Source organism: Pituophis catenifer, unplaced genomic scaffold (assembly GCF_029215685.1).
Source record: "Pituophis catenifer annectens isolate HBS135680 unplaced genomic scaffold, rPitCat1.0.hap2 SCAF_3, whole genome shotgun sequence".
Taxonomy (NCBI): Eukaryota; Metazoa; Chordata; class Lepidosauria; order Squamata; family Colubridae; genus Pituophis; species Pituophis catenifer.
This window is the reverse complement of record NW_027256883.1, coordinates 71,904,599-71,926,338: the sequence shown is the minus strand read 5'-3', so window position 1 is coordinate 71,926,338 and position 21,740 is coordinate 71,904,599. Positions and strand designations below refer to the sequence as shown.

Here is a 21,740-nt window from a genome sequence, read left to right as displayed (position 1 = left end):
AACCAAATTTTCAGAAAAAATATATAAAGCCAAGATTCTAAGGATGAAAATATAGTTTCTTCGTTTTCAATTGCATACAGTGAATGCCGTGCTGGTTACAGTATTTACCATTAGTTCAATATGGTTTTAAATATTTGACCTTCTCAAATACGTTTTATGTTTCTAATGGGTTGCCAGGTCCATTATAAACTGGATGTATGCCATTGCAGTTCGTAGGCTGGGCTAGAGCGACAGATACTCAAGCTTGAGTACTCCACTTGGGCATGAAACATGTTGTACGCCAGTCACAATAATTTTGCTTAAGATAAAGTCAGAATAGAAGAAGGCTATGCGTGCCAATTGGAAATGAAGCAAACTACACGGTTAAAGAGAACTCTTCATCTGAAAAAAAGAGCAGGACTTGAAAGAGAGATACTCAGCTTCATTTACTACACAAGGGAAAGAATAAGTTGTTCTGTTTCTCAAATCCTCTACTTATCCAACTTTCTTTCTGTATGTAGAAAGTTCCTTGTGCCATGTGGTTAGTGGAACATATTGCAGATACAGTGGAAACCCATAAGTGTTTATAGATAATTTTTATTTGTCACACCATTCTATGTAATATTCATACATAGGTGCAAATTAAGGAAGAATAGCTTGGAATTTAAAACGGGCTACAAAGAAATCTCTTTGGTAAAAGAGATACTTAGGCAATAATTTAAAAAAAATAGAGTGGGTAAAATCATCACTATCAACACTATCTCCATTACTGCTTGTCATTGCATTGATGCCTTTGTCAACAATGCTGAATAACTGAGGCCATGGCTATCAAACGACAAAGAAACATCTACCAAGCTAGCCCACCTCCTTTACATGGATGATTTGGAGCTATGTGGAAAAACACCATTTGAAATGGAATCTCTGATAAACGCTGTCTGAATATGCAGCCAAGATATTGCAGTGGAGTTGGACTGGACAAATGTGCCACCCTCACCATTAACAGGAAAAGTAGTGAAAACTGAAGGAATCAAGATACCCTATGGAAATAACATCAAGAATCTGTACTGAAAAAGATCACTATAAATACCTGGATGTCTGTCACATTGAAGTCAAGAAGAAGGTTAATAGTGAATTCAGGTAGTCCTCGAGTTACGACCACCATTGAGCCCAAAATTTATGTTTATGTTAAATGAAACATTTGTTAAGTGAGTTTGCCCCATTTTACAACTTTTCTTGCCACAGTTGTTAAGTGAATCATTGCATTTATTAAGTTAGTAACAAATTAAGTGAAACTGGATTCCCCATTGACTTTGCTTGTCAGAAGGTCACAAAAGGGGATCACATGACTCTGGGATGCTGCAACGGTCATAAATATGAACTAGTTGCCAAGCATCTGAATTTTGATCATGGGGATGCCGCAATGGTTGTAAGGGTGAAAAATGGTCATAAGTCACTTTTTTCAGTGCCGTTGTAACTTTGAACGGTAACTAAATGAACTGTTGTAAGTCGAGGATTACCTGTACATCAGAAGAGTGAAGAAGATCTTAAACTCCAAACTCAGAGGTGAAAATCAAGGTGATTAACACCTGAGCAATTCCAGCCATTAGCTATACAGCTGAAATAGTGAACTGGACACAAGCTGAAGTATAAACCCTGGATAGGAAGACCAGAAAAATAATAATAATAGTGAATCATACCCTTCATCCATGCAGTAATGTTGACAGACTATTTACCAAGGAGCCTAGGTTCAAGTACAGAAGAAAAAAGGGCATTGGAAGAATATCTGAAGGACAGTATAGAAGAGGCATTGAGGCTAGTACACTATGAAGACTTGCTGATTACCAAAGACACCAAACCTGCCTATAAGCAATTTTAATATCTACATAAAATGAAATATCATCAGCATGCTGATGATACTCAGCTGTACGTCTCTGTCTGTGGTGAGTTAAGTGATTCTGTGACATTTCCCTGTGCCTGAAGGCTTTGAGATCTGGATAGGATGCATCAGGCTAAAACTGAACCCTGGCAAGATGTAGTGGTTCTGAGTAAGGCACTCTTTGGCTCTTGTAGAAGGTTAAGATGGGAAGGCAGAGAATGTTGTTAGTCCCATCCATTAGGGATGTACATAGAATAGAGTAGAATTCTTTATTGGCCAAATGTGATTGGACACACAAGGAATTTGTCTTTGATGCATAGGCTCTCAGTGTACATAAAAAGAAAAGATACATTCGTAAGAATCATAGGTACAACACTTAATGATAGTCATAGGGTACAAATAAGCAATCAAATCATATTAGGAAACAATCAATATAACATCTGGCGGGACTATGAAAAAGACCATTCTCAGTGGTGGACCCTTCCCTATGGGACATCCTTCCTCTGGAGGTGTGATTGACCCTTGCTTTGTGGCCTTTCTGAAAGGCTCTGAAGACGTGGTTTTGCCAGTGGACCTGAGGACTTTGAATGGAGATGGAGCTGATCAAGTGGTTGATTTGAATTTGTTGCTGCTGCCATGGGGTGGTGGTGTTACAATTTTTAATACTGTGGATTTTAATGTTGTAAACTGCCCGGAGCCACCTGTATATGAACTGGGAAGTCATACAAATCTGCTTAATAAATAAAAAATAAATAACCATTATAATATAGTCATCATCTATATCTCTGGGAAGATAGATGTTAGTTATTTCCAGTTACTGACCACAGCAAAATTTTACCCATGTTCTTATTCAAACCAGGTAGTTGTTGGCGATTAATTTGTTTTAAAGGATGCTTGAATTGCATAAAGGCTTTTTCTCCTACTCTACCTCTTCCCCAAGATCCAAGATATATTACCTTACACACAATATATTGTCAATTATGTGGCTATTTACTTTTTATGGTTTGCAGTTATTGATGTCATTAAATGAAAGGTAAACTTTTTCTTAGGGTACACTGCAAGGCATAAGCTGTTACATCACTTAACCCCATCTTTTCTTTTTGGCTTATATCTTTTATTTTAACCACTCCAGGACTCAAGATTAGATGGGTGGACTGCTATTTTCCATTTACTCACCCTTCCTTTGAGATGGAGATCAACTTTCAAGGAGAATGGATGGAGGTCTTGGGATGTGGGGTCATGGAGCAGCAGCTAGTTAACTCAGGTATGAAAATTCCTTTTGCTTTGTTGATCTCTCTGATAGCAAAGACTAGTGCAATCGGTTTCACAGCCCAGCATGCTGCCTTCATTTGCAGCTCACTCTCATATACACCTGCAGGTCACTATTAGTAACTGTGACTGTTAACTTAGAGACAAAGAACAAACATAGCATACTGAATGCTGATGTTGCTACATTATTTGGTAAATGAGAAACTAACACTGAAGCTGAATTATTCACTAGTGGTGGGAAGCAATTTTTTTTCTCCTTTATGTTTGAATAATGTATGGATTATATTGTTTGTACAGAAGTGTGTAAATATACTTGTATGTCCTAATAGAATAGTATAGCTATGGGAAAATTACAGAATTCTAGCATACTATGATTTGACTTAAGCTAAAACTTGCTAAAGATCTGCCTTCAAGACAGTATTTTATTTAGAATAAAATAGAATTCTTTTTTTGGCCAAGTGTGATTGGACATACAAGGAATTTGTCTTCAGTACATAGCTCTCAGTGTAGATAAAAGATATAAGTGATAAATCATGATCATAGTCATCATAAAAATACATTCATCATAAATCATAAGATACAACACTTAGTGATAGTCATAGGATACTAAATAAGCAATCAACATAAATCATAATAGGAAACTAAATAAAACAATATACAACAAAGTTATAGTCACAAGTAGAAAAGGAAATAAGTAAATAGGAAGAATGAGAAGAATAATAGTAATACAGTCTTAGTAAATAGTTTGACAGCGTTGCGGGAATTAGTTGTTTAGCAGAGTGATTAAAAATCTCAGACATATAATACTATCAAACACCAATAAGTGCCAGCAGGATTAAGGTGTATAATTAAATCATAAAATGTAAGAAGAAATCTATCAGTCATTTGATCCAACCCTCTGTTCAGCACGGGAATTCATTAATCACTTAGCTATCCCTCCCCCAACAAATATTCAACCAATCTCTATTTGAAAAGATCCAGTAAAGGCCAGTCTGCTATTTTTCCAGAAATACGCTTGCATTATTTAATATATTTTACCATCAGGCAATTTCACTCATCCTCATTCTTCTTGATTCTTATCCAACTTTTGATTTCAGTAGAGAACAAGTCTGTTCTGTCTTGTATGTGATTGCCTCTTAGATGGCTATACAGGCAGTCCTTGACTTAAAATGGCTCTTACACATTTTAAAATTATACATGCAAGGAAATATTGTATTCATTGAATGGCCAGATTCTCATAAACATTAAAAATAAATAGCTTTCAGTTGTTATTGAGCCAGCTGGCAGTTAAAAATGTATCTATTGTCTTGATAAAAAACAAATGAAGAACAAAACCCTAGGTTATTGAGAAAGGGGCAAAAATATATTTTTATTATTACACATGGTAAAACTATGATAGAAATTGAGTAACTTTAAGAATTACAAATGTATTAATAATAATAAAGTAATTGTTATTTTAAAGAATACATTTGGGATGCATTTGCCTTCAAGTGTAGCAGTGGATGGCTTGTTCTTGTCAAAATGCCATAACAGAATATGGTAGGATTTTGGAAAGAAAAGATAAAAATCTATCCCTGAAGTTAGTTTGCTCCTTGAACATTTCAGAATCCAGTGAGGTTTCCACATGTTTTGATGTATTTAGTTTTGAATATTTAACTGGGAACTTGTAGGAACTTTCCATTCTTTGCTTTCCCAAAGATAGTATCATTTTATCTCAAAACCCTTTCCTTGATTTTACTGACATTTCAGTAGGAGCATGTCTCCCACTGAGGAATTTTTTAAGAAATGAAAAAACAAAAATTTTCATTGATGTCACTCACAACTACCTCATTCCTGTTTTTTTTTCTCTCATTGGATATCTGGATTAAAGGCTTTTCATATTGTTTTAGAGAATACATATTATCTATGACTATTGGGGGCGAGTCGTTGGCTCCCGCGGAGAGGGCTCGCAACTTGGATGTCCTTCTGGATGCACGGCTGTCCTTAGAATAACATGTGACAGCCGTGGCCAGGGGGGATTTCTACCAGGTTCGCCTGATTCACCAGTTGCGCCCCTTTCTGGATCGGGACTCCTTGCGCACGGTCACTCATGCCCTCGTCACTTCCCGCGTGGACTACTGTAATGCTCTCTACATGGGGTTCCCCTTGAAGAGCACCCGGAGACTCCAACTGGTCCAGAATGCGGCCGCGCGGGTCATTATGGGAGCATCATGGCGCTCCCATGTAACACCTCTCCTGCGCGAGCTGTACTGGCTTCCGGTGGTCTTTCGGGTGCGATTCAAGGTGTTGGTTACCACCTTTAGAGCGCTCCATGGCTTAGGACCTGGATATCTACGAGACTGCCTTCTGCCGCCTAGAGCCTCCCACCGGCCAGTACGCTCCCACAGAGAAGGGCTCCTCGGGGTGCCGTCGGTCAAACAATATCAACCGTAGGCCCCCAGGGGGAGAGCTTTCTCTGTAAGAGCACCTGCCCTCTGGAACGAGCTCCCCCCGGAGATACGGACGATCCCGGACTTACGAACTTTTCACCGGGCCCTAAAGACTTTCTTATTTCATCAAGCTGGGCTGGCCTAATTTTTAAATTTTTAAATTGTTTAATTTTAATCTGAATTTTAATGGAGTATTTAAACTGTTGGGCCAAATTATTTAATTTATTTTAAATTGCTTTTAAATTTTGTATTTTGTGTTTTTATCTTTGGCTGTTCACCGCCCTGAGTCCTTCGGGAGAAGGGCAATATATAAATTTATAAATAAATAAATAAATAAATAAATCTCATGAACTTCACAATGAGCAATGCAGACCAACACTATACTGTGTTCTAGAAAGAATTGCAGAGTAAAATTTATTGCTGTTTGTTTTACATTCATAAATTCTAATATTCTTTGTGAAGAAAGTTTCTCACTGAGGAAAAAAATGTAATAAAAGCACGGTATGTAACAGCCAGAGTAAATGTACAAAAGTAAGTTTCTTTCTGCTCAATGGGGCTTACTCCAAAGAATCCAGTAAGGGAGGTATGTATAGACATGTATGCCACAAGTCAAGCCCAAGACACTCAAGAAACGGTCACTCTACTATTTTTCACCAAGTGATACTTTAGTTACTATGGTTTACAGAGTGAGAGAGTTGCAGAATGTCACATTCTTCCTTGGAGGTCTTTTTATTCCTTTTTAAACTTACAATAAGAGGGACGTGATGGCTCAGTGGCTAAGACCCTGAGCTTGTCGATCGAAAGGTCGGCAGTTCAGCAGTTCAAATCCCTAGTGCCACGTAACGGGGTGAATTCCCATTACTTGTCCCAGCTTCTGCCAAACTAGCAGTTTGAAAGCACGTAAAAAAAATGCAAATAGAAAAATAGGGACCACCTTTGGTGGGAAGGTAACAGTGTTCTGTGCGCCTTTGGTGTTTAGTCATGCCAGCCACATGACCACGGAGACATATTCGGACAGTGCTGGCTCTTTGGCTTTGAAACAGAGATGAGCACTGCCCCCTAGAGTCGGGAACGACAAGCACATATGTGCGAGGGGAATTTTTACCTTTATCTTTACCTAAGCTTGCAATAAATACTTAGTGGTATTTGCTGCAGATTAGTGTTCATATCTTGAGGAGAAGTTCTATAATATTTCTTATTATTATGCCTTGTTTTGCTTAAAAGTATTTGGGTATGTTTATTAAGACAATTGTTCCACTGTGAGTAATCATATTAATCAGGGATGATCAGAGCTGTTGCTTTATATGATATGGGTTACATCAACCCTTATAATTGTCTCAGTATTCCAACTTTGTTTTAAAATGTTGATATGTTCCATGCACAGGATATATAATAAGTAATAACTAGTAGCTAAAAGGGTATATGATTAATATTAACTTGTTTTATTTACTGGATTGATGAAGCCATCAGAATGCAGTTTTTTGAAGACTGTATCAAACCTCAGAGTGTGTTTCCTTGTGAAGAACTTTTTTTCTTGTCCTTCACATCTAGTTCTGTACCTCTTTGCAAATGGTGCCTTATGAGTTGTACAGAAGCTCTCCAGCAGGTGAAGTATGTAGCATATCTTGTGTGCCAATCCGGTATCAGATGTCTGTGGGGAAAAATGTAATTACTTCTCAATAACACTGCAGGAATTTGAAACAGAACATTATGCTGCTGTGCTTGGGATTTAACAAGGATGATATAGCAGGCTTTGTTGAATTTGGAAGAGTTCATGTAGCTCAGTTCAGCTAGCTGGAGATTTGAATGTGTGTTGAGCCATTCCAATAATAGAATGGGCAAATTTAGCTTTTTAGCTGACTGGGCTGGAAAGCCAGGAAAGGAAGCATCTGCTTTAACAGACTAAATCTGATTCAGTCATGCTATTGAGACAATGGCCTTTACATCTTATTGATGATGTTGTATTCAGGAATAAACCTTTTCCTTTTAAGTTCATTAGATGCAAATTATTGGAGTAGTAGTAATAGTTTAATATACCAGGGAGGAAATGGGAGAGGGGGCCATTCCCAAAGAAATACAGGTAACCTTGTAAATCCTCAATTTATGAACACAATTAGGACCCGAATTTCCGTTGTAATTAGTTGTGGTTGTAGGTTGAGTTGTTCTTAATTTTACAATAATTTTTACAACAGTTATTAAGCAAATCACTGAATTTGTTAAACGAATCACTGCACTTGTTAAGTGAATCACATAGTCATTAAGTGAATTCAGCATCCCCAATGGGCAGGTTTTTTTGAGAAAATGGGCAAAAAAGGTTGCAAATCGTGACTATGTGACCATAGGATGCTGCAACCCAACAATTCTAAATGCGAGCCAGTTGCCAGGCGCCCAAATTGCAATCATGTGACTGCTAGGGTGGTGCAACAGTTGTAAGTGTGATTACAGTTGTAATCATTATTACATAATTATCAGTCACGTTCTCCAAGGCTGTCATAATTTTGAGCAATCATTAAATGAACAATCGTAAGTTGAGGACTACATATACGTTCTAGTTATTTCCAGTGGGGATTCCCTGATAAGATGTATTCATTATTGGATAACTGTGTCAGTTCAGTAATCTCATCTGCACTTTTAACACATTAAAAGGTTAAACATTAATCCATTCCTAAAATTGTTCATATATGTTTAATGCATTTTAGAGAGTTAATTATTTTATGCTCTATGTGGAAATGAAATGTGTAAAATAATGGTTAGCTGGATTTCTGAAATTGTTGTTATGAATCCCAGGAAAAAAAAAAAAGAATTATAAATATCTGCTTACAACTTCTCATTCACTTGGCAATTTCTTCTTCTTTGGTGGACCACTGACATGATGTACAGTCATACAAAAAAGCATTAGGGTAAAAGCAAAAGTTAGCAAATTAGTATTGTTTTCCCCTCCTCAGTTCTGGGTTTAAATATATAACCTACCCGAAGGTTGAAAAATTATTACAGAAGCACGTGACTCAAATCTTTAAAAAAACCCCAATCCTACAGATAATCAGCACAGTGACCATAGAATAATTCTGTTGAACTAGCAGAAAAGCATCTGCTGCTTTTTGAAGTTTATGGATAGTTTTCAGAGCAGCCCCAAACAGAGTGGATTACAGTTGTCCAAGAGTGACATGATGAGGGCATGAATGATTATAACCCAGAGTACCCAGGTTCAAGGAAGCCCTGATCTAGTGTGTCCCCTGAATCAGGGTTTTCCTGTTATCTGCTGTAACTGGGAGTTCAAAGAACTTCCAGATCATGAACTTCCTCTCTTTCATGTTTCTGTAAGGAATTGAGAAGGTCTGAAATAACTGTTAAGGACTGACTTGTAGAAAAGGTGACACAGTTCAGGGATTGAAGCAAACCTGAGAAAGAAACTCAATTCTAACTATTTTGTTTCATAAGAAATAAACAGACAGAAACTTGGGCAGGCTTTCAAGATTCTGTTACCCATACCTTACAACAATGTTATTTTATTTATTTAAGTACTGTATTTATATCCTGGCTTTATTATCTATACAAATAACTCAAGGTGGCAGACATACCCAACACACTCCCTATTTTCCCCATAACAACTCTGTGAGGAGATAGTAAGTGATCCAAGGTCACCCAGCTGGCTTTCATGCCTAAGGCGGGACTTGAACTCAGTTTCTCGCTTTCTAGCTAGTGCCTTTACCACTAAACCAAACTGGCTCTTGTAATAATAAACAATAAACAGTAAAGTAGCATTCTTGGAATCTCTGCAGTGTTTATTTGTTGACTTGGCCTATTTCAAAGGTCTGGCAGGTTTAGAGTCACAAGCAGGGCCGGATTTAGATGAAAAGAGGCCCTAGGCTATTCCACTTATGAGGCCCTTTCACCTATAGTGAAAGTGTAATTTTAATTTTGCTAACAATTTGAATGTAGGCCCCTCTTGATCTTGAGGCCCTAGGCTGAAGCCTAGTTAGCCTATAGGAAAATCCAGCCCTGGTCACAAGGTTTCTGAACAACAACCGCTTCATCATTCTGGAGTTCGGCTTGAGTTTACTTCAACCCATCTTGTTTCTGACCATCTTAAGACATTGAATGTGCATGGAGATTCTCAGTCATCCAGATTGTGATTTTCTCAAAGGTGCTTTTTCAAAAGGCAACTGGACTTTCTTTGTTTTGCCTTGAAGATGTTTATAGCTTCTCATCCAGAAAGCTTCATCCGATGGTGGGGAAGATAGAACAGTTAGTTCTGGCAGAATAGGGGATGGGATGGAAGGTTCATGTTTCTTTGCAGTCATCTGGTTGTTAGCACTCTCTCTCAAACCTGTTGAGGTCACTTGAGGGTTTACCTTTGCCCTCAGGGTCACCTGAATTAAAATGCAAATGGGTATGGCACCTTCTTGGAACTGTTGAAAGGACTTTGTTGTAGACAGGAGATAGGTGGTGTCTTATCCCTCCCCTCTGTTGACAGAGGGCTATTCAATTTTAACATAGATGGCCTCTTTTACCACTCTTTCAGACCAATGGTCTTCTCTATCCAGAATCTATCTAGATCCTGAAGCAGGATGCCCATTGCATCTTTTCTTCAGACTAAGTTGAGTTATATAACAGGCTACCATCAGCATACTGATGGTATGGACTAGTGAATGGCCTGGGCCATCCAGGTAGCATTGTAGATAATCCACAACAATTCGGTTTCTGCCCCATGCTCAATCAGATTGACAAGGATCTGGCATAAACATATTCCTGTGTATTTGTATATTCATTTGTTGTTCCATCAATTCAACTCAATAATAAAAATAATTTAATTTTTATTTTATCTTTTCCTTCCAATCACACTAAATTCATTTCCCTTATCTACTGTAGCTCAACTCCAAATTTAGGCTTACATCTAATTTCTCTCGATCTACGGTAATTTCTTCTTTTTTACCAGCCTTTTGCCCTTGCCCAATTATAATCTGCCCACCTCTATCACTTATAGCATAGTTAGACTAGTGACAGTGCTAACTGTGAATGTTTATGGTCTCCCACTGTCTGTTGCTCATAGTTACACCCACATACAGTGTGTTCAGAACATATGCATCATTTGATTTCTCCTTCTTATAATTTGTCTTTATGCCTATATTTAACTTGCAGATGCATTTTTTTCATACTTACATTTATTGCGCTCGCATGTGTCTTAAAAGAAACATGTATTAGGGATGTCGGCATTTCTGATTGAAAACTTTCTGTCATAACCATTATGTACACTCCAGTTTGTAGTCTTTGGAATAATTAATTTATCTTTACTCACAATCTGTGTGTTTGCATAAGATGATCAAATATTGCCCTATTGTGTGACAATTCAATTATGCATGTTTCCAAGAAATTATTTTTTTAAAACGAAGGACAGATTTCTGAAACTTACTGTTCTCATATAGCATGAACTTCTGGATTTTTTTTTACGGAGCACACCTTTTACATCTCCTTGCTTGACTAATGAACAAATTAGAATCTATCATATAACCAGGCTTCTGAATGTAGAATTAAAGGTTCTTGCAAGATTAAAAAGTGGAAATAATTTAAAGAAAAATGTGCGCTAAGTAACATAATGGGGATCAAATCAAGCAGAATTGTTAATTTATAGAGTCCTAGAAATTGTAAAGCAGTATAGTAATGTGGATAAAAATTATAAGCACACAGTTAGGCAAATCTCTTATAAATACTGTAATTAAGCTTGCAGGGAATAAAAAAAAAAAACCTAATAGTGAACTGGCCCAGGTGGAGAGAAACATGGGAAAAAGTTTCTCAAAGTATTCAGAGAAATGCTAGCTTAATTAAATGACAATAATTATAATAATAGCAATAGCAAATAGCTCTTAGACTTATATATCTCTCCATAGTGCTTTATCGCATTCTCTGAGTGGTTTACAAATATCAGCATATTGCCCATAACAATCTGGGTCCTCATTTTACAACTTTGGAAGGATAGAAAGCTAGTCAACCTTGAGCCAGTCAGGATCGAATTCCTGGTTGTGGGCAGAGTTATCCTGAAATACTGCATTGTAACACTGTGCCACCAAACTTGGAAATTATAATAAGAATTTCCCAGCTTCAGGATTTTGAATTTACTTCAGTGTTAAGGATAAAATTGGTGTAGTTCTTGCTTCTCTAGTTTTATCCATGTATATGAGGCAGGCATCATAGCACTATCTTTTCTGACACTTTTCCATTATTCAACTATCTTTGTGATTCAGTTACTTACCTGTTTTTCCATATCATCACTTTTTTTTAATGTACCCAAGCTATGTTTATTAAACTCGTGTTAGAAAATTACATTTAATATTTAATATATTAAATATTTTAATATATTAAATATTTTAATGTATTAAATTTAATATTATAGTAAGATCTGATCACTTGAAAGTATGCATTTCACTCCATTCAGGTTTAGTTTTCCTTAATATTAAGGACTTTAGCAGGTCATGGTCACTTTATCTCAATGTTTGTGCTACTTCATTGTCTGAGTCTACCATGCTGATGGGTTTTTAAGTCAAAAATAGTTAATCTACCTGTATTTCCTCTATCCTCTGAAAGAAGAAATGGTCAGAAGGACAAATCAGGAATTTCTGGGAATCAACATGCTTGGAAGAGGTTATCTCTCAATAAATATCCATGTAATTTAAGTCTCCCATCATGATTACATCATATCTCTTTAAAAGCTCTGCAATTTCCATCTTCCATATTGACCGAGCAGGTTATAATGGATACCAATATGGCTTTTATTCATTCTTCCATGTATTTTAATTGAAATGGTTTCTGTAGTATTGGCAGATTAATTCATTTGGATTTCTGAGAAGATGTTATGGAAACATACAGTGTAATCTCACCCTTTTTAAAATTGCTTTGGTTCCTTTGAACAATTTGTATTCTTCCATTGCTGTGTTCTGAGTCTTAGTTATACTTACTAAGTCATATTTTCCCTCTTTATCAAAGAGTGCAAATTAATCTTGTTTATTGCCAATCCTCTGAGCATTAGCAAATAGACATAAAGTGTCATATTTTGTTGGAAAGCACCCAGCTTTCCAAGGAGAAAGGATCAAGCATGGAGTCATTATACAACTCAAAAGGGCTAGGACTGACACCCCCTTCTCCACAAGTTCCTTGAAGCCTTATGTAATTGTTCCTAGGAGTAGGAGATTCCTGTATTATAGGCAGAATATAATAAAGTAATTACCCTGAACCCTGTATATGTTGGTCTGGTTGTTCATGCTTGACAGATTCCTGAGATTTCTTTCAACAGCTTCAAAGACCATGGTGATAATTGTAGCTGCTCTTAACACTATCGTTTGGATCCAAATGGATTAGTACAAAAAGGTCATTATTAATGAATTGGATAAATCTTGGAAGTTGTTCCGTTGCATTCGTAATCCATGCTCCTAGTAGACAATACACTGTTTATTTCTGTTCCTCATAGCAATGGGTTACCAATTATAGGCAGAGTTCTCAAGTCACAATCATAATGGAGCCTGTTGATTATAGTTGTAAGTTGTAATGGTTGTAAAACAAGGCAGTCACATGACATTTTTGTTGCGGTTGTTAAGCGAGTGCAGCAGTCATAAAACGAATGCCATAATTCTTAAGCGAAAACTGTGGTCATTAAGCCAACCCATTGTTTGCTTTGGCGCAGTTTTGCCAAAAACTCAAAGTAAGTGCCAGTTTTTGATGAAACTGTAGTAAAACACAGTCACATGACTGCAGGGCACAATAAATTCAATCATGTTGCTAAAGGCTTGAAGCGCATTCATATGACCATGCGTGGAGGCAACCAGGGGAACTGAGATCCTGTTTGTAAGTCTCCTTTTTCAGGTAGGTTCTAATTTTAAGCAGTTGCTAAAGTCGTAAATTGAAGACTTACAGTACTAACTAAATTGTGGACTTACAAACGTATGACTCTGTTTCTAGCTGCATCCCTTTTGGTCTTCAGGAATCAGCCCTTTTGTCTTTTGTTCAGAAGTATCTTTTTTATTCCCCCCTGAAGGCTCACAGCTTGTTTCTTTGATGAGAGATGAAAGTATATTTTTAGTTCTAATGTCAACCCTCTGAGGTAGGTCCAGTCAGGATACAGATACTATAAGAAATTCTAGAACTCCACTTTATTGATTTGACTACAATAGTACCTTGAAACCCTGACTGTATTTACCCTTTCTTTCCTCTTATACCAAAGAGAGTCGAGGTGATCCAGCTTTAAGGTTTTTTTCTCATGTTGTCATGCTTTCCTGAACTGAGTTCAAGGGTACGTGAGGACCAACAATTCCTACATTTTTCCCACCTCATTTTTGGGTCACAACTAAACTCAATCCCACACAATTAGTTTGGACAGTACAGCACCTTCAACTTCTCTTTGCTAATGATACGGACACCAAGCTGTGCAAAGAAATGATTAATTTCCTTGGTCTCCCTTTACTGCAAGAATATTGAAGATGTTTCCTTTTTTTGGACAAGTTTTCTTTAGTAACAGAGTACATATCTTATTCCCTGCATATTTATGACTGTGATTTTTGTAGCGCTGTTTTCTGAATTTGGCCAAGTATAAGTTTTATTTGTATACTAATTTTTACTACTTTGGGTGGTTCTTTGGTTAATAAATATAATAGATTTTGTTCAAGCGGTTTGTCTAGTGGTTAGACAACCAGGAGATTGGGAGTTCTAGTGCTACCTTAGACATGGAAGCCAGCTAGGTCACTTTGGGTCAATTTTTCTCTCTTAGCCCAGCCCACCTCACAGGGTTGTTGTTGTTGTTGTGGAGAAATAGGAAGAAGAAGGAGGACTAGGTATGTCTGCTGCCTTGAGTTACTTATAAAGTAATAAAGGAGAGATAAAGGTCAAATAAATAAATTTTATACCATAAGCAATTCAGTGCAGAAATCAGTATTTCATCTAATTATAGCCACTTCTGATGAACTTCATCAAAAAAATTTAATTGAATAATCCAATGAAAATCTGCAGTTCACCACATCTTTCCAGTGTATTTACAAGAACCAAAAGAACTGTGCCCAACAGATTATTAGGCATGAATTTTGATATATGCTTCATATGATTTTGTATTTGGGAGGGCCTTCTGTCATGAAGTGATAACTTATTTAATTCCTTTGTAATAACAATGATGTGTACAACTATGATATTGCAGCCATAGAAACTTAAGAACAGCACTGGTTATGGAAATCCATACTACTGTGAATCACAGGAAAGATTTCCCTCCATTTCTTGTCCATTTGGAATAATTCATTAGCTAAATGCTTCATGTGCCATCACTTACAAGAATCCTTAGCTCTCATAGCACTCAGAACCTGCTTTGAAAAACAAGTGAATGCAGAGTCTTTTAAAATAACCCTTTATTACAATAATGGAAGAAATGTTTCCTAGCACAAAATAAGGTATCAATAGAAAATTAGTTTCTTGGAATCCAGAAGACTCCTTGCCTTAGACTGCATATTCATATAATCAGTACACTCATGAGCCAGTATCCGCCTTTTCTTTGAATTATAAATTAATTATGAAGACGGATCATCCATATCATTCATAAATCAGCAGCTTCAATAGTATTTCAGTTTACAAAGAAGGGGCTTAAGAAATAACATTTTTATGAATAATTTGAAGACCTCAGTGGAAGATATCTCTTGTGAATAAGATGACAGTATATGTGTGCCATTACATCTAAAGTATATCTCAAAGCATGGCTTGCAGCTATATTATTGCAGTCTCCCAAATTCCCAAGACTGCACTGCCAAAATTTGGCAACAGATAACCAATATTTAGTAATATATTCAAAACATTTTTCCTTAAAATAGGATCTAAAAGAGGTGTATATCCAAAGTTCTGAAAAAGGATTTACATTTCAAATCTTTCATTTCCATGCCATTACAGTTAATATTTCAGAATTGTCCATATTTTAAACCCAGAGGCAATGAACAAATGAGTAACTGGATAAAGATTTATGCAGCATTTATTTTACAGTCCTAAAGATTCAGACATGTGCCCTAAGGATGATAGGAGGTATAAGGATTTCTTCTTTTGAGAATGACCTCAAAGGGAAAAAACTAATATTGGATGTTTCCTTCAGTCTGCCCGTCTCCAAGAGTAGCTCTTTCTAATGTCAGGGAAATTCGATGTTGGACAAGCTCTAACAATCACCCCTTCTCTTTGACTTGGCACAGAATTTAGACAGTAAAGTTAATATCAATTCCCTCCTACTGATTGCAGTAGGATAGAAAAAAAGTGCCAACAATTAAGAGACGCAAACTTTTATTCTTTCTAACTTCTGTTCTATTGAGAAATCTAGAACAGAGCTGAATTTGTTGGAGTCTCTCATAACAGAGTGTTGTTAGAAGAACAACCAGATTTCAAAGTTGCCATGAAATGCACTAATAAAGCATTTATAAAAGAAACTTTCCAATCACTTGTATGGCTATACATTATTTCAGGTCCCCAGAAAGCCACACTACTTGGTAGCTTAGACCTACAGAGAATATTATTTATATATTTATTCACTCTGCTGTGCACCATGTAGTGATTTGTACACATAATCCCTTTCTTTTGGTTCAGAGACCTGCTCATTTATAACTCTTAATACATTGCAACTCCTACAAAATTACTATTCTAATCAATGGACTTCCAGGTAAAATGGTGAACTGAAGACAGCTCTGCTAAAAGCAGAGCTGACCTTCATAGCAGAACGAAGAGCCAGTGAGTAGAACAGCTCTTTGTAATTTCTCTCCAGACAAGGAGAAAACATGAGATTAACCACAAGTGCTCCAGACAATTGCTCCTCACAAGGAGGCTGCAAGACAATTTTCAGAAGGTTTAGAGCTCTGGATGATGAGGAAATGTCCATAATTTTGCTCAAACCACAATTTGCACCTTCAAAAGAACATTGGATTCACATAGTTCCTTTTATAATCACTTTTAGGAATTGCTTGTTAACTGCTTTCATCTACTAGGAATCTTTGTGAAGACACATTTTGAGGCACTGGATGATTTTTTTCAATCCTTACCAAGAAAAGCTTTAAATACATTTTTTTTAAAAATATTTTTAAATAACCAGCAAAACGGTGATTACCACTTGGATTTTGGAAAGTTACAAATAGACTAAGAATCCAGATAGTTTTGAAATAATATTTTGGAATTAATTGTAAAAATCCTTTTTGTGGGAAAATACTGTTGTCTTGAATTCTTAAAAAATATGATAGGCTGGGACTTTTGAGGTTGGACACTAGAGGGAACTAGAAGGAACTATGCGAATTGTTCGCATTATTTTTGCTGTAAGCCGCCCAGAGTCCCTTGGGAGTTGGGCGGCATAGAAATGCGATAAATTAAATTAAATTAAATTAAATTAAATTAAATTAAATTAAATTAAATTATTAAATTAAATTAAATTAAATTAAATTAAATTAAATTAAATTAAATTAAATTAAATTAAATTAAATTAAATTACAGTAAAATGTACAATTAAAGGAGAAAAATACTTACATTTGATTGGAGCAAAATATGGAGCAAAATATAAAAATGAGGCTACAAGAATGATATGGGAAAAAGATACCACATTAGCCATACAAAAGAAACTGGTGGGTGTCTTAATAATTAAAAGTGACAACACAAATAACAAACCAAGAGAGTGACCTGGATAATTGTCTTGCATTGAATTTACAAAAGAGGTTTGTTAAAGCTTTGAAGAATTTTGTGAAAAGGGACAAAGAAAAAAATGAAAAGAAATTTTAGTATGTATGAAGTATGTAAACTGAAATGAGATTGAAATGAACTGAAATGAGTTTCTCTTTTTTGTAGCTGAGAAAACTACATAATTATTTTAACAATTTAAAAAAACACAATTGAATGTCAACTATTTCAGGTGTACAAACATTATGAGAGCTCCTTGGTAGTCTCTGAGCTTGGTTGCTATCTTACAGATGTTTCATTATCCAATTAGGTAACATCATCAGTGCTGGCAGCCAAGCTCTGAGAGCACGAACGACCCCTCATTTAAAACCTGAGCTACAAATATTTTCCTTTATTGTTACAAACATTATGCAAATCCTTAATACCAGAACATACAAGATAATAACGTTGCAATAATTTTATTACTCAAAACAAAGCAAACTATAGCAGTAGCTTTTACATTTATTCTGTTCTGTTCTTTGTAACTTCATTGTAATTCAGACCCCAAAATTGACTTGTGCTTCTTATATAATCACCAGATTGCATAACCTAATTGTGTCTGAAGTACTCATGAAAAATGAGACATCACTTTAAAATTGGTTAATAATTCAGTGGTGCTATTTAGATGGAAAAAACTTTTTAAGTATTTGAAGCAGTTTATAAGTTTTATTGATTTTTTAAAAATGTGAAATGGGTAATAAATGTGTGAGGTCCACCTTTCAAGTGGAACAAAGTTTTTTTTGGGGGGGGGGATTTGCCAGTAAAAACAGACATATGAGGTAATTTGACATTTTTATTTTAAAATCTTACAACTGGTTTTTAAGCATTTGATCCTAGGTAAGACTTAGTTGCTTGAAACCAACCATGCTAGTTTATATGAAATTAAATATTGGTCCTTTTGGTTTTGAAGGCTCATTTTAAAAGTCACATTAAAAGCCCCTACCCAAACATACATTTCTACAAACACCTAAACTTTCACCTCAGCCATAAAAAAATTTAGAAGGTGAAGAAAAGTTGATAAGCTGCGGAAAAATCTCTGGGAGGCAAGTAGAGTTCTTTGAAAGCAAAACAAACTAACTCCCTAGAAATAATTTATTTTCATGACATATTGGGTCTTTGTTCTTTCAAACTCATGTCTTGGTTCTCCTGACCCATTGCTTATAGTTAGCCTTCGACTGCCTGAGTGCTTGCTTGTAGATAGGAGACAGGAAGGTTAATCAGTCCCAAGGAAAGAGGAAAAGTTACACAGAGTTATTGAAAAGGAGAGTGGGATTGTGCATTTCATACACTGATCCTCAAGAACTGTAAGACACACAAGCCAAGTTGGGTAGTGCAGGTCAGCACACAAACAGAAACTCTTTCAAAGTCTATTCGTGTAAACCTTTACCATAGTCCAGAGCAAAATAAGGTTCCCCAAAACAACAGGATTAAAAAAAAACAAAACATGAGCATGCTGGAGCATATAGCCTATATTTTTGGGTAGATTTAGCTAAGCGGTGGGTACAATTTGAAGCACCTGTTTTTCAGCTATCCTCTTACTTGGGGTTTCATTGTGCCAAAAGAGAATGGGATCTTCCAACCTCAAGCTTGGGTAACCAACAAGTCATCAAATACACTTGGGAAAGATATTTGAGTGCTGAGGAACACAAGAAACTCTATTGGTGCTGACACCACTTAGTGTAGGGAAGTGGAATCTAGATATTAGATACAAAGAGAGGGAAGCAAGCATCAGGGTGTCGGTGTTTCTGTGTCTACCTCACTTTTGCCTCCACAGAATTCCAAAGACCTCAGTTATTTTGTATGCACATTTTCCAGACAAAACATTGATATGGTAAAACTTAAAATCAAATTAAGCAAAACTTGACCTTTTCCTGAAGTCTTGTGTAAGCAGACTATTTAATGCAAATATTTCCTTGCCCCAGAGCCTAAGTATTTGCATGTCCACACTAAGGGAAGATGTAGACAATGTCTTCCATTTTGCCCCACCAGCCAAGGTGCTCTCATCCAAGGTTCAACTTGCAGTTCCAGGACTTTGAGTGATCTATATATCACTCAAACACTTGTTACTCTGTCACCCAAGATACAACTTTCCACCCAGATACCTTGGCTTTATTCCATACACCCTACTAACTTGTAGGTGACAATCTAGCTTATTTATGTCACTCACGGAGAAGGACTACCCAGGTTGCCCACTTGTTGTGTGTTGTCACCATAGTTTTCTGAGACAGCAACCAGAACATTCCCATTAGATACAAAAGGAATTTTGCTCCTTTTTGCTTCTATGCGTATAATGACTTCTTGCAAATATACCTATACATCCATACTGTATATGGCATTACTAATTGCCATATATAATGCCAAAGCTGACATTACTAAATACAGTTAATCCCCAAAGGCCCTCTGGGCCTATTAACTTGCTTCAGAAGATCATATGGATTTATGAAAATAATTTTGGAATAATACTTGATTATCAACTGAATATCGTACATCATTGTTCAAGGGCCACAAGAAAGCAAAATACAATTTTAGGATGTATCCAGGGAAACTGAGTTTTCAAATCTTAGGAGGTAAGAGTCTATTAATTGAACCCCAATTTACATATTGTGGCCTGGTCTTGGCATTGTGCGTTCAGAAAGTCCTAGACAGATTAGAACAGGCTCAGAAAATAGCAATAAGGATATTCAAACTAGAAACTAAATCCTGTGACTTAGAAAGAGCTGGGAAAACCCTGAGAGGAAAAAACTGAATCATGATTCTATAAGTACTTGGAAAGATATAACAAAGAAGATTGCCATGGACTAATTTTTAATGTTCAAGGGGGCGAGTTATAGAAATAATGGATTTAAATTGCAAGAAGGGAGATTCCAGTTGAATATTTGTAATAATTTCTTGACAATAACAGTAGTTTGATGTTAGAAGAAGAACCTAGAAAGGCGCTGTTCTCTTTATTCGAAGTATGCAAGAGGTCAATGCTCATCTGATGTGGTTACTTTAATCTTAGTGCTTGCACTGAGTGGAGAGTTGTACTTCATAGCCTAAATGATTCCTTACAGTTCTATTGTTCTGTAATCAAATGAAGCAAATTACAGTGGCCAAGCAAGGTTGAATATTAACCCAAAGTTAATATGGAAAGGTTAAATAGACAGGCTTCAAAACTAAGCAGTACTGTACTCTGTAGATATATACACAATGGTTACATTACTATAATACTGTAATATAAAATGGCATTTCTCTTTAAGAAATGTAATTCAGTGGTATTAATCACTTTAGATTATTTGGGTAACTTGTTAGTAGTTAGACCAATGCTCTAGAAAGCATTTTCCTGTGGCTATGTAATACTGGGCGGGGCTGGTAGTAAAATGAATGTTTCTGCCATTACTAATTCAGAATCAACAATAATCTTTCAAGGAATTTTCAGTGTTTCCAGTTTCATATACTATACTGCCCTTTTGGGCTGCTTTACATTTTTTCTTTGTCCTTTGCTACCTCAGATCCCATCTATCATTCAGTCCTAAATCTCTCAGTTTTTCCCACATATGCAGTAGTAGGTTTAGAATTCCTTATTAGGTAGAATTTTCCAGTTGCCAGAAGCATCTGCCATTTATTTTATGCCAGGACCGGATGCATCATGAGCTGGCCACGCCCACCCCAGCTCTGCAAAAAACATCATGAAATGTCATCTGGCGGCAATGTGACAACGCAAGTTTGACACCTGTATTTTATGCTGTCTTCATCCCTTCCAAAAACATTCATGTACCAATGCATGCAGCATTTATGGTGAAAGTATCTTTGCTGTAGCAATTTTGCATGGAAATATTGGAGAATGCCTGCCAAATAGCACTTAACTAAGAATATTTGGACACCACCAATTGTATCAGATAGGTACAATTATTCAGAAAGTGCCTGTTAAATAGCAGCTGCTCAGTTAACTGTACACATTGTGAAAGCTCTGACTCATTGTAGAGTGAGGTTAATCTCTAGTTCCATCTCTCTGATGCTAACATAAACAATGAAACGGGGATCTATGAAGACACAGAACCTGTAAGTTATAATCAAGTAGTTGTAATTATATTCTTGGTGATTTATATACTATCCCACAAAGTTGCTGAAAGATTCTACAGGTCTTTTCATCTTTTTTTCTCCACATATATAATTTTCACTTCAGAAAATTGACCTAATTCAGTAGTAAATCTCATTACCCTTGGTAATTAACCAAGAAACATTTCATGTTGTTGGTTTTTCAAATTGACAGATAGAGAACGTTCTAAGTTATCAACCTGCCTCACCTCATTTCCTCCTGATTTTTGAAATGCCAGCAGCTGTTGGTATATCTGTGCAATAATTATTTTATTTTTATTTTCACTTTATTCATTAAGATTGCTATTGAAGCAAAAGCTGGTGAAAGCAAAATATCCAGAAGACTTATTTAGGGACTGCTTATATATCAGTCACAGGAGAGCCAGTTTGGTGTAAATGGATAAGGCACCAGG

At 36.3% G+C, this 21,740-nt stretch overlaps 1 protein-coding gene across 1 annotated transcript in view; it reads left to right on the top strand.

Moving 5' to 3' along the window:
• The window catches only part of FARS2 (phenylalanyl-tRNA synthetase 2, mitochondrial), a 225,131-nt gene that overhangs the window by 69,993 nt on the left and 133,398 nt on the right, over positions 1-21,740 (top strand). Inside the window, exon 5 of the mRNA XM_070942527.1 lies at positions 2,988-3,119. Coding sequence (XP_070798628.1) covers positions 2,988-3,119 — 132 coding nt within the window. The remainder of the gene's footprint in view (positions 1-2,987; positions 3,120-21,740) is intronic.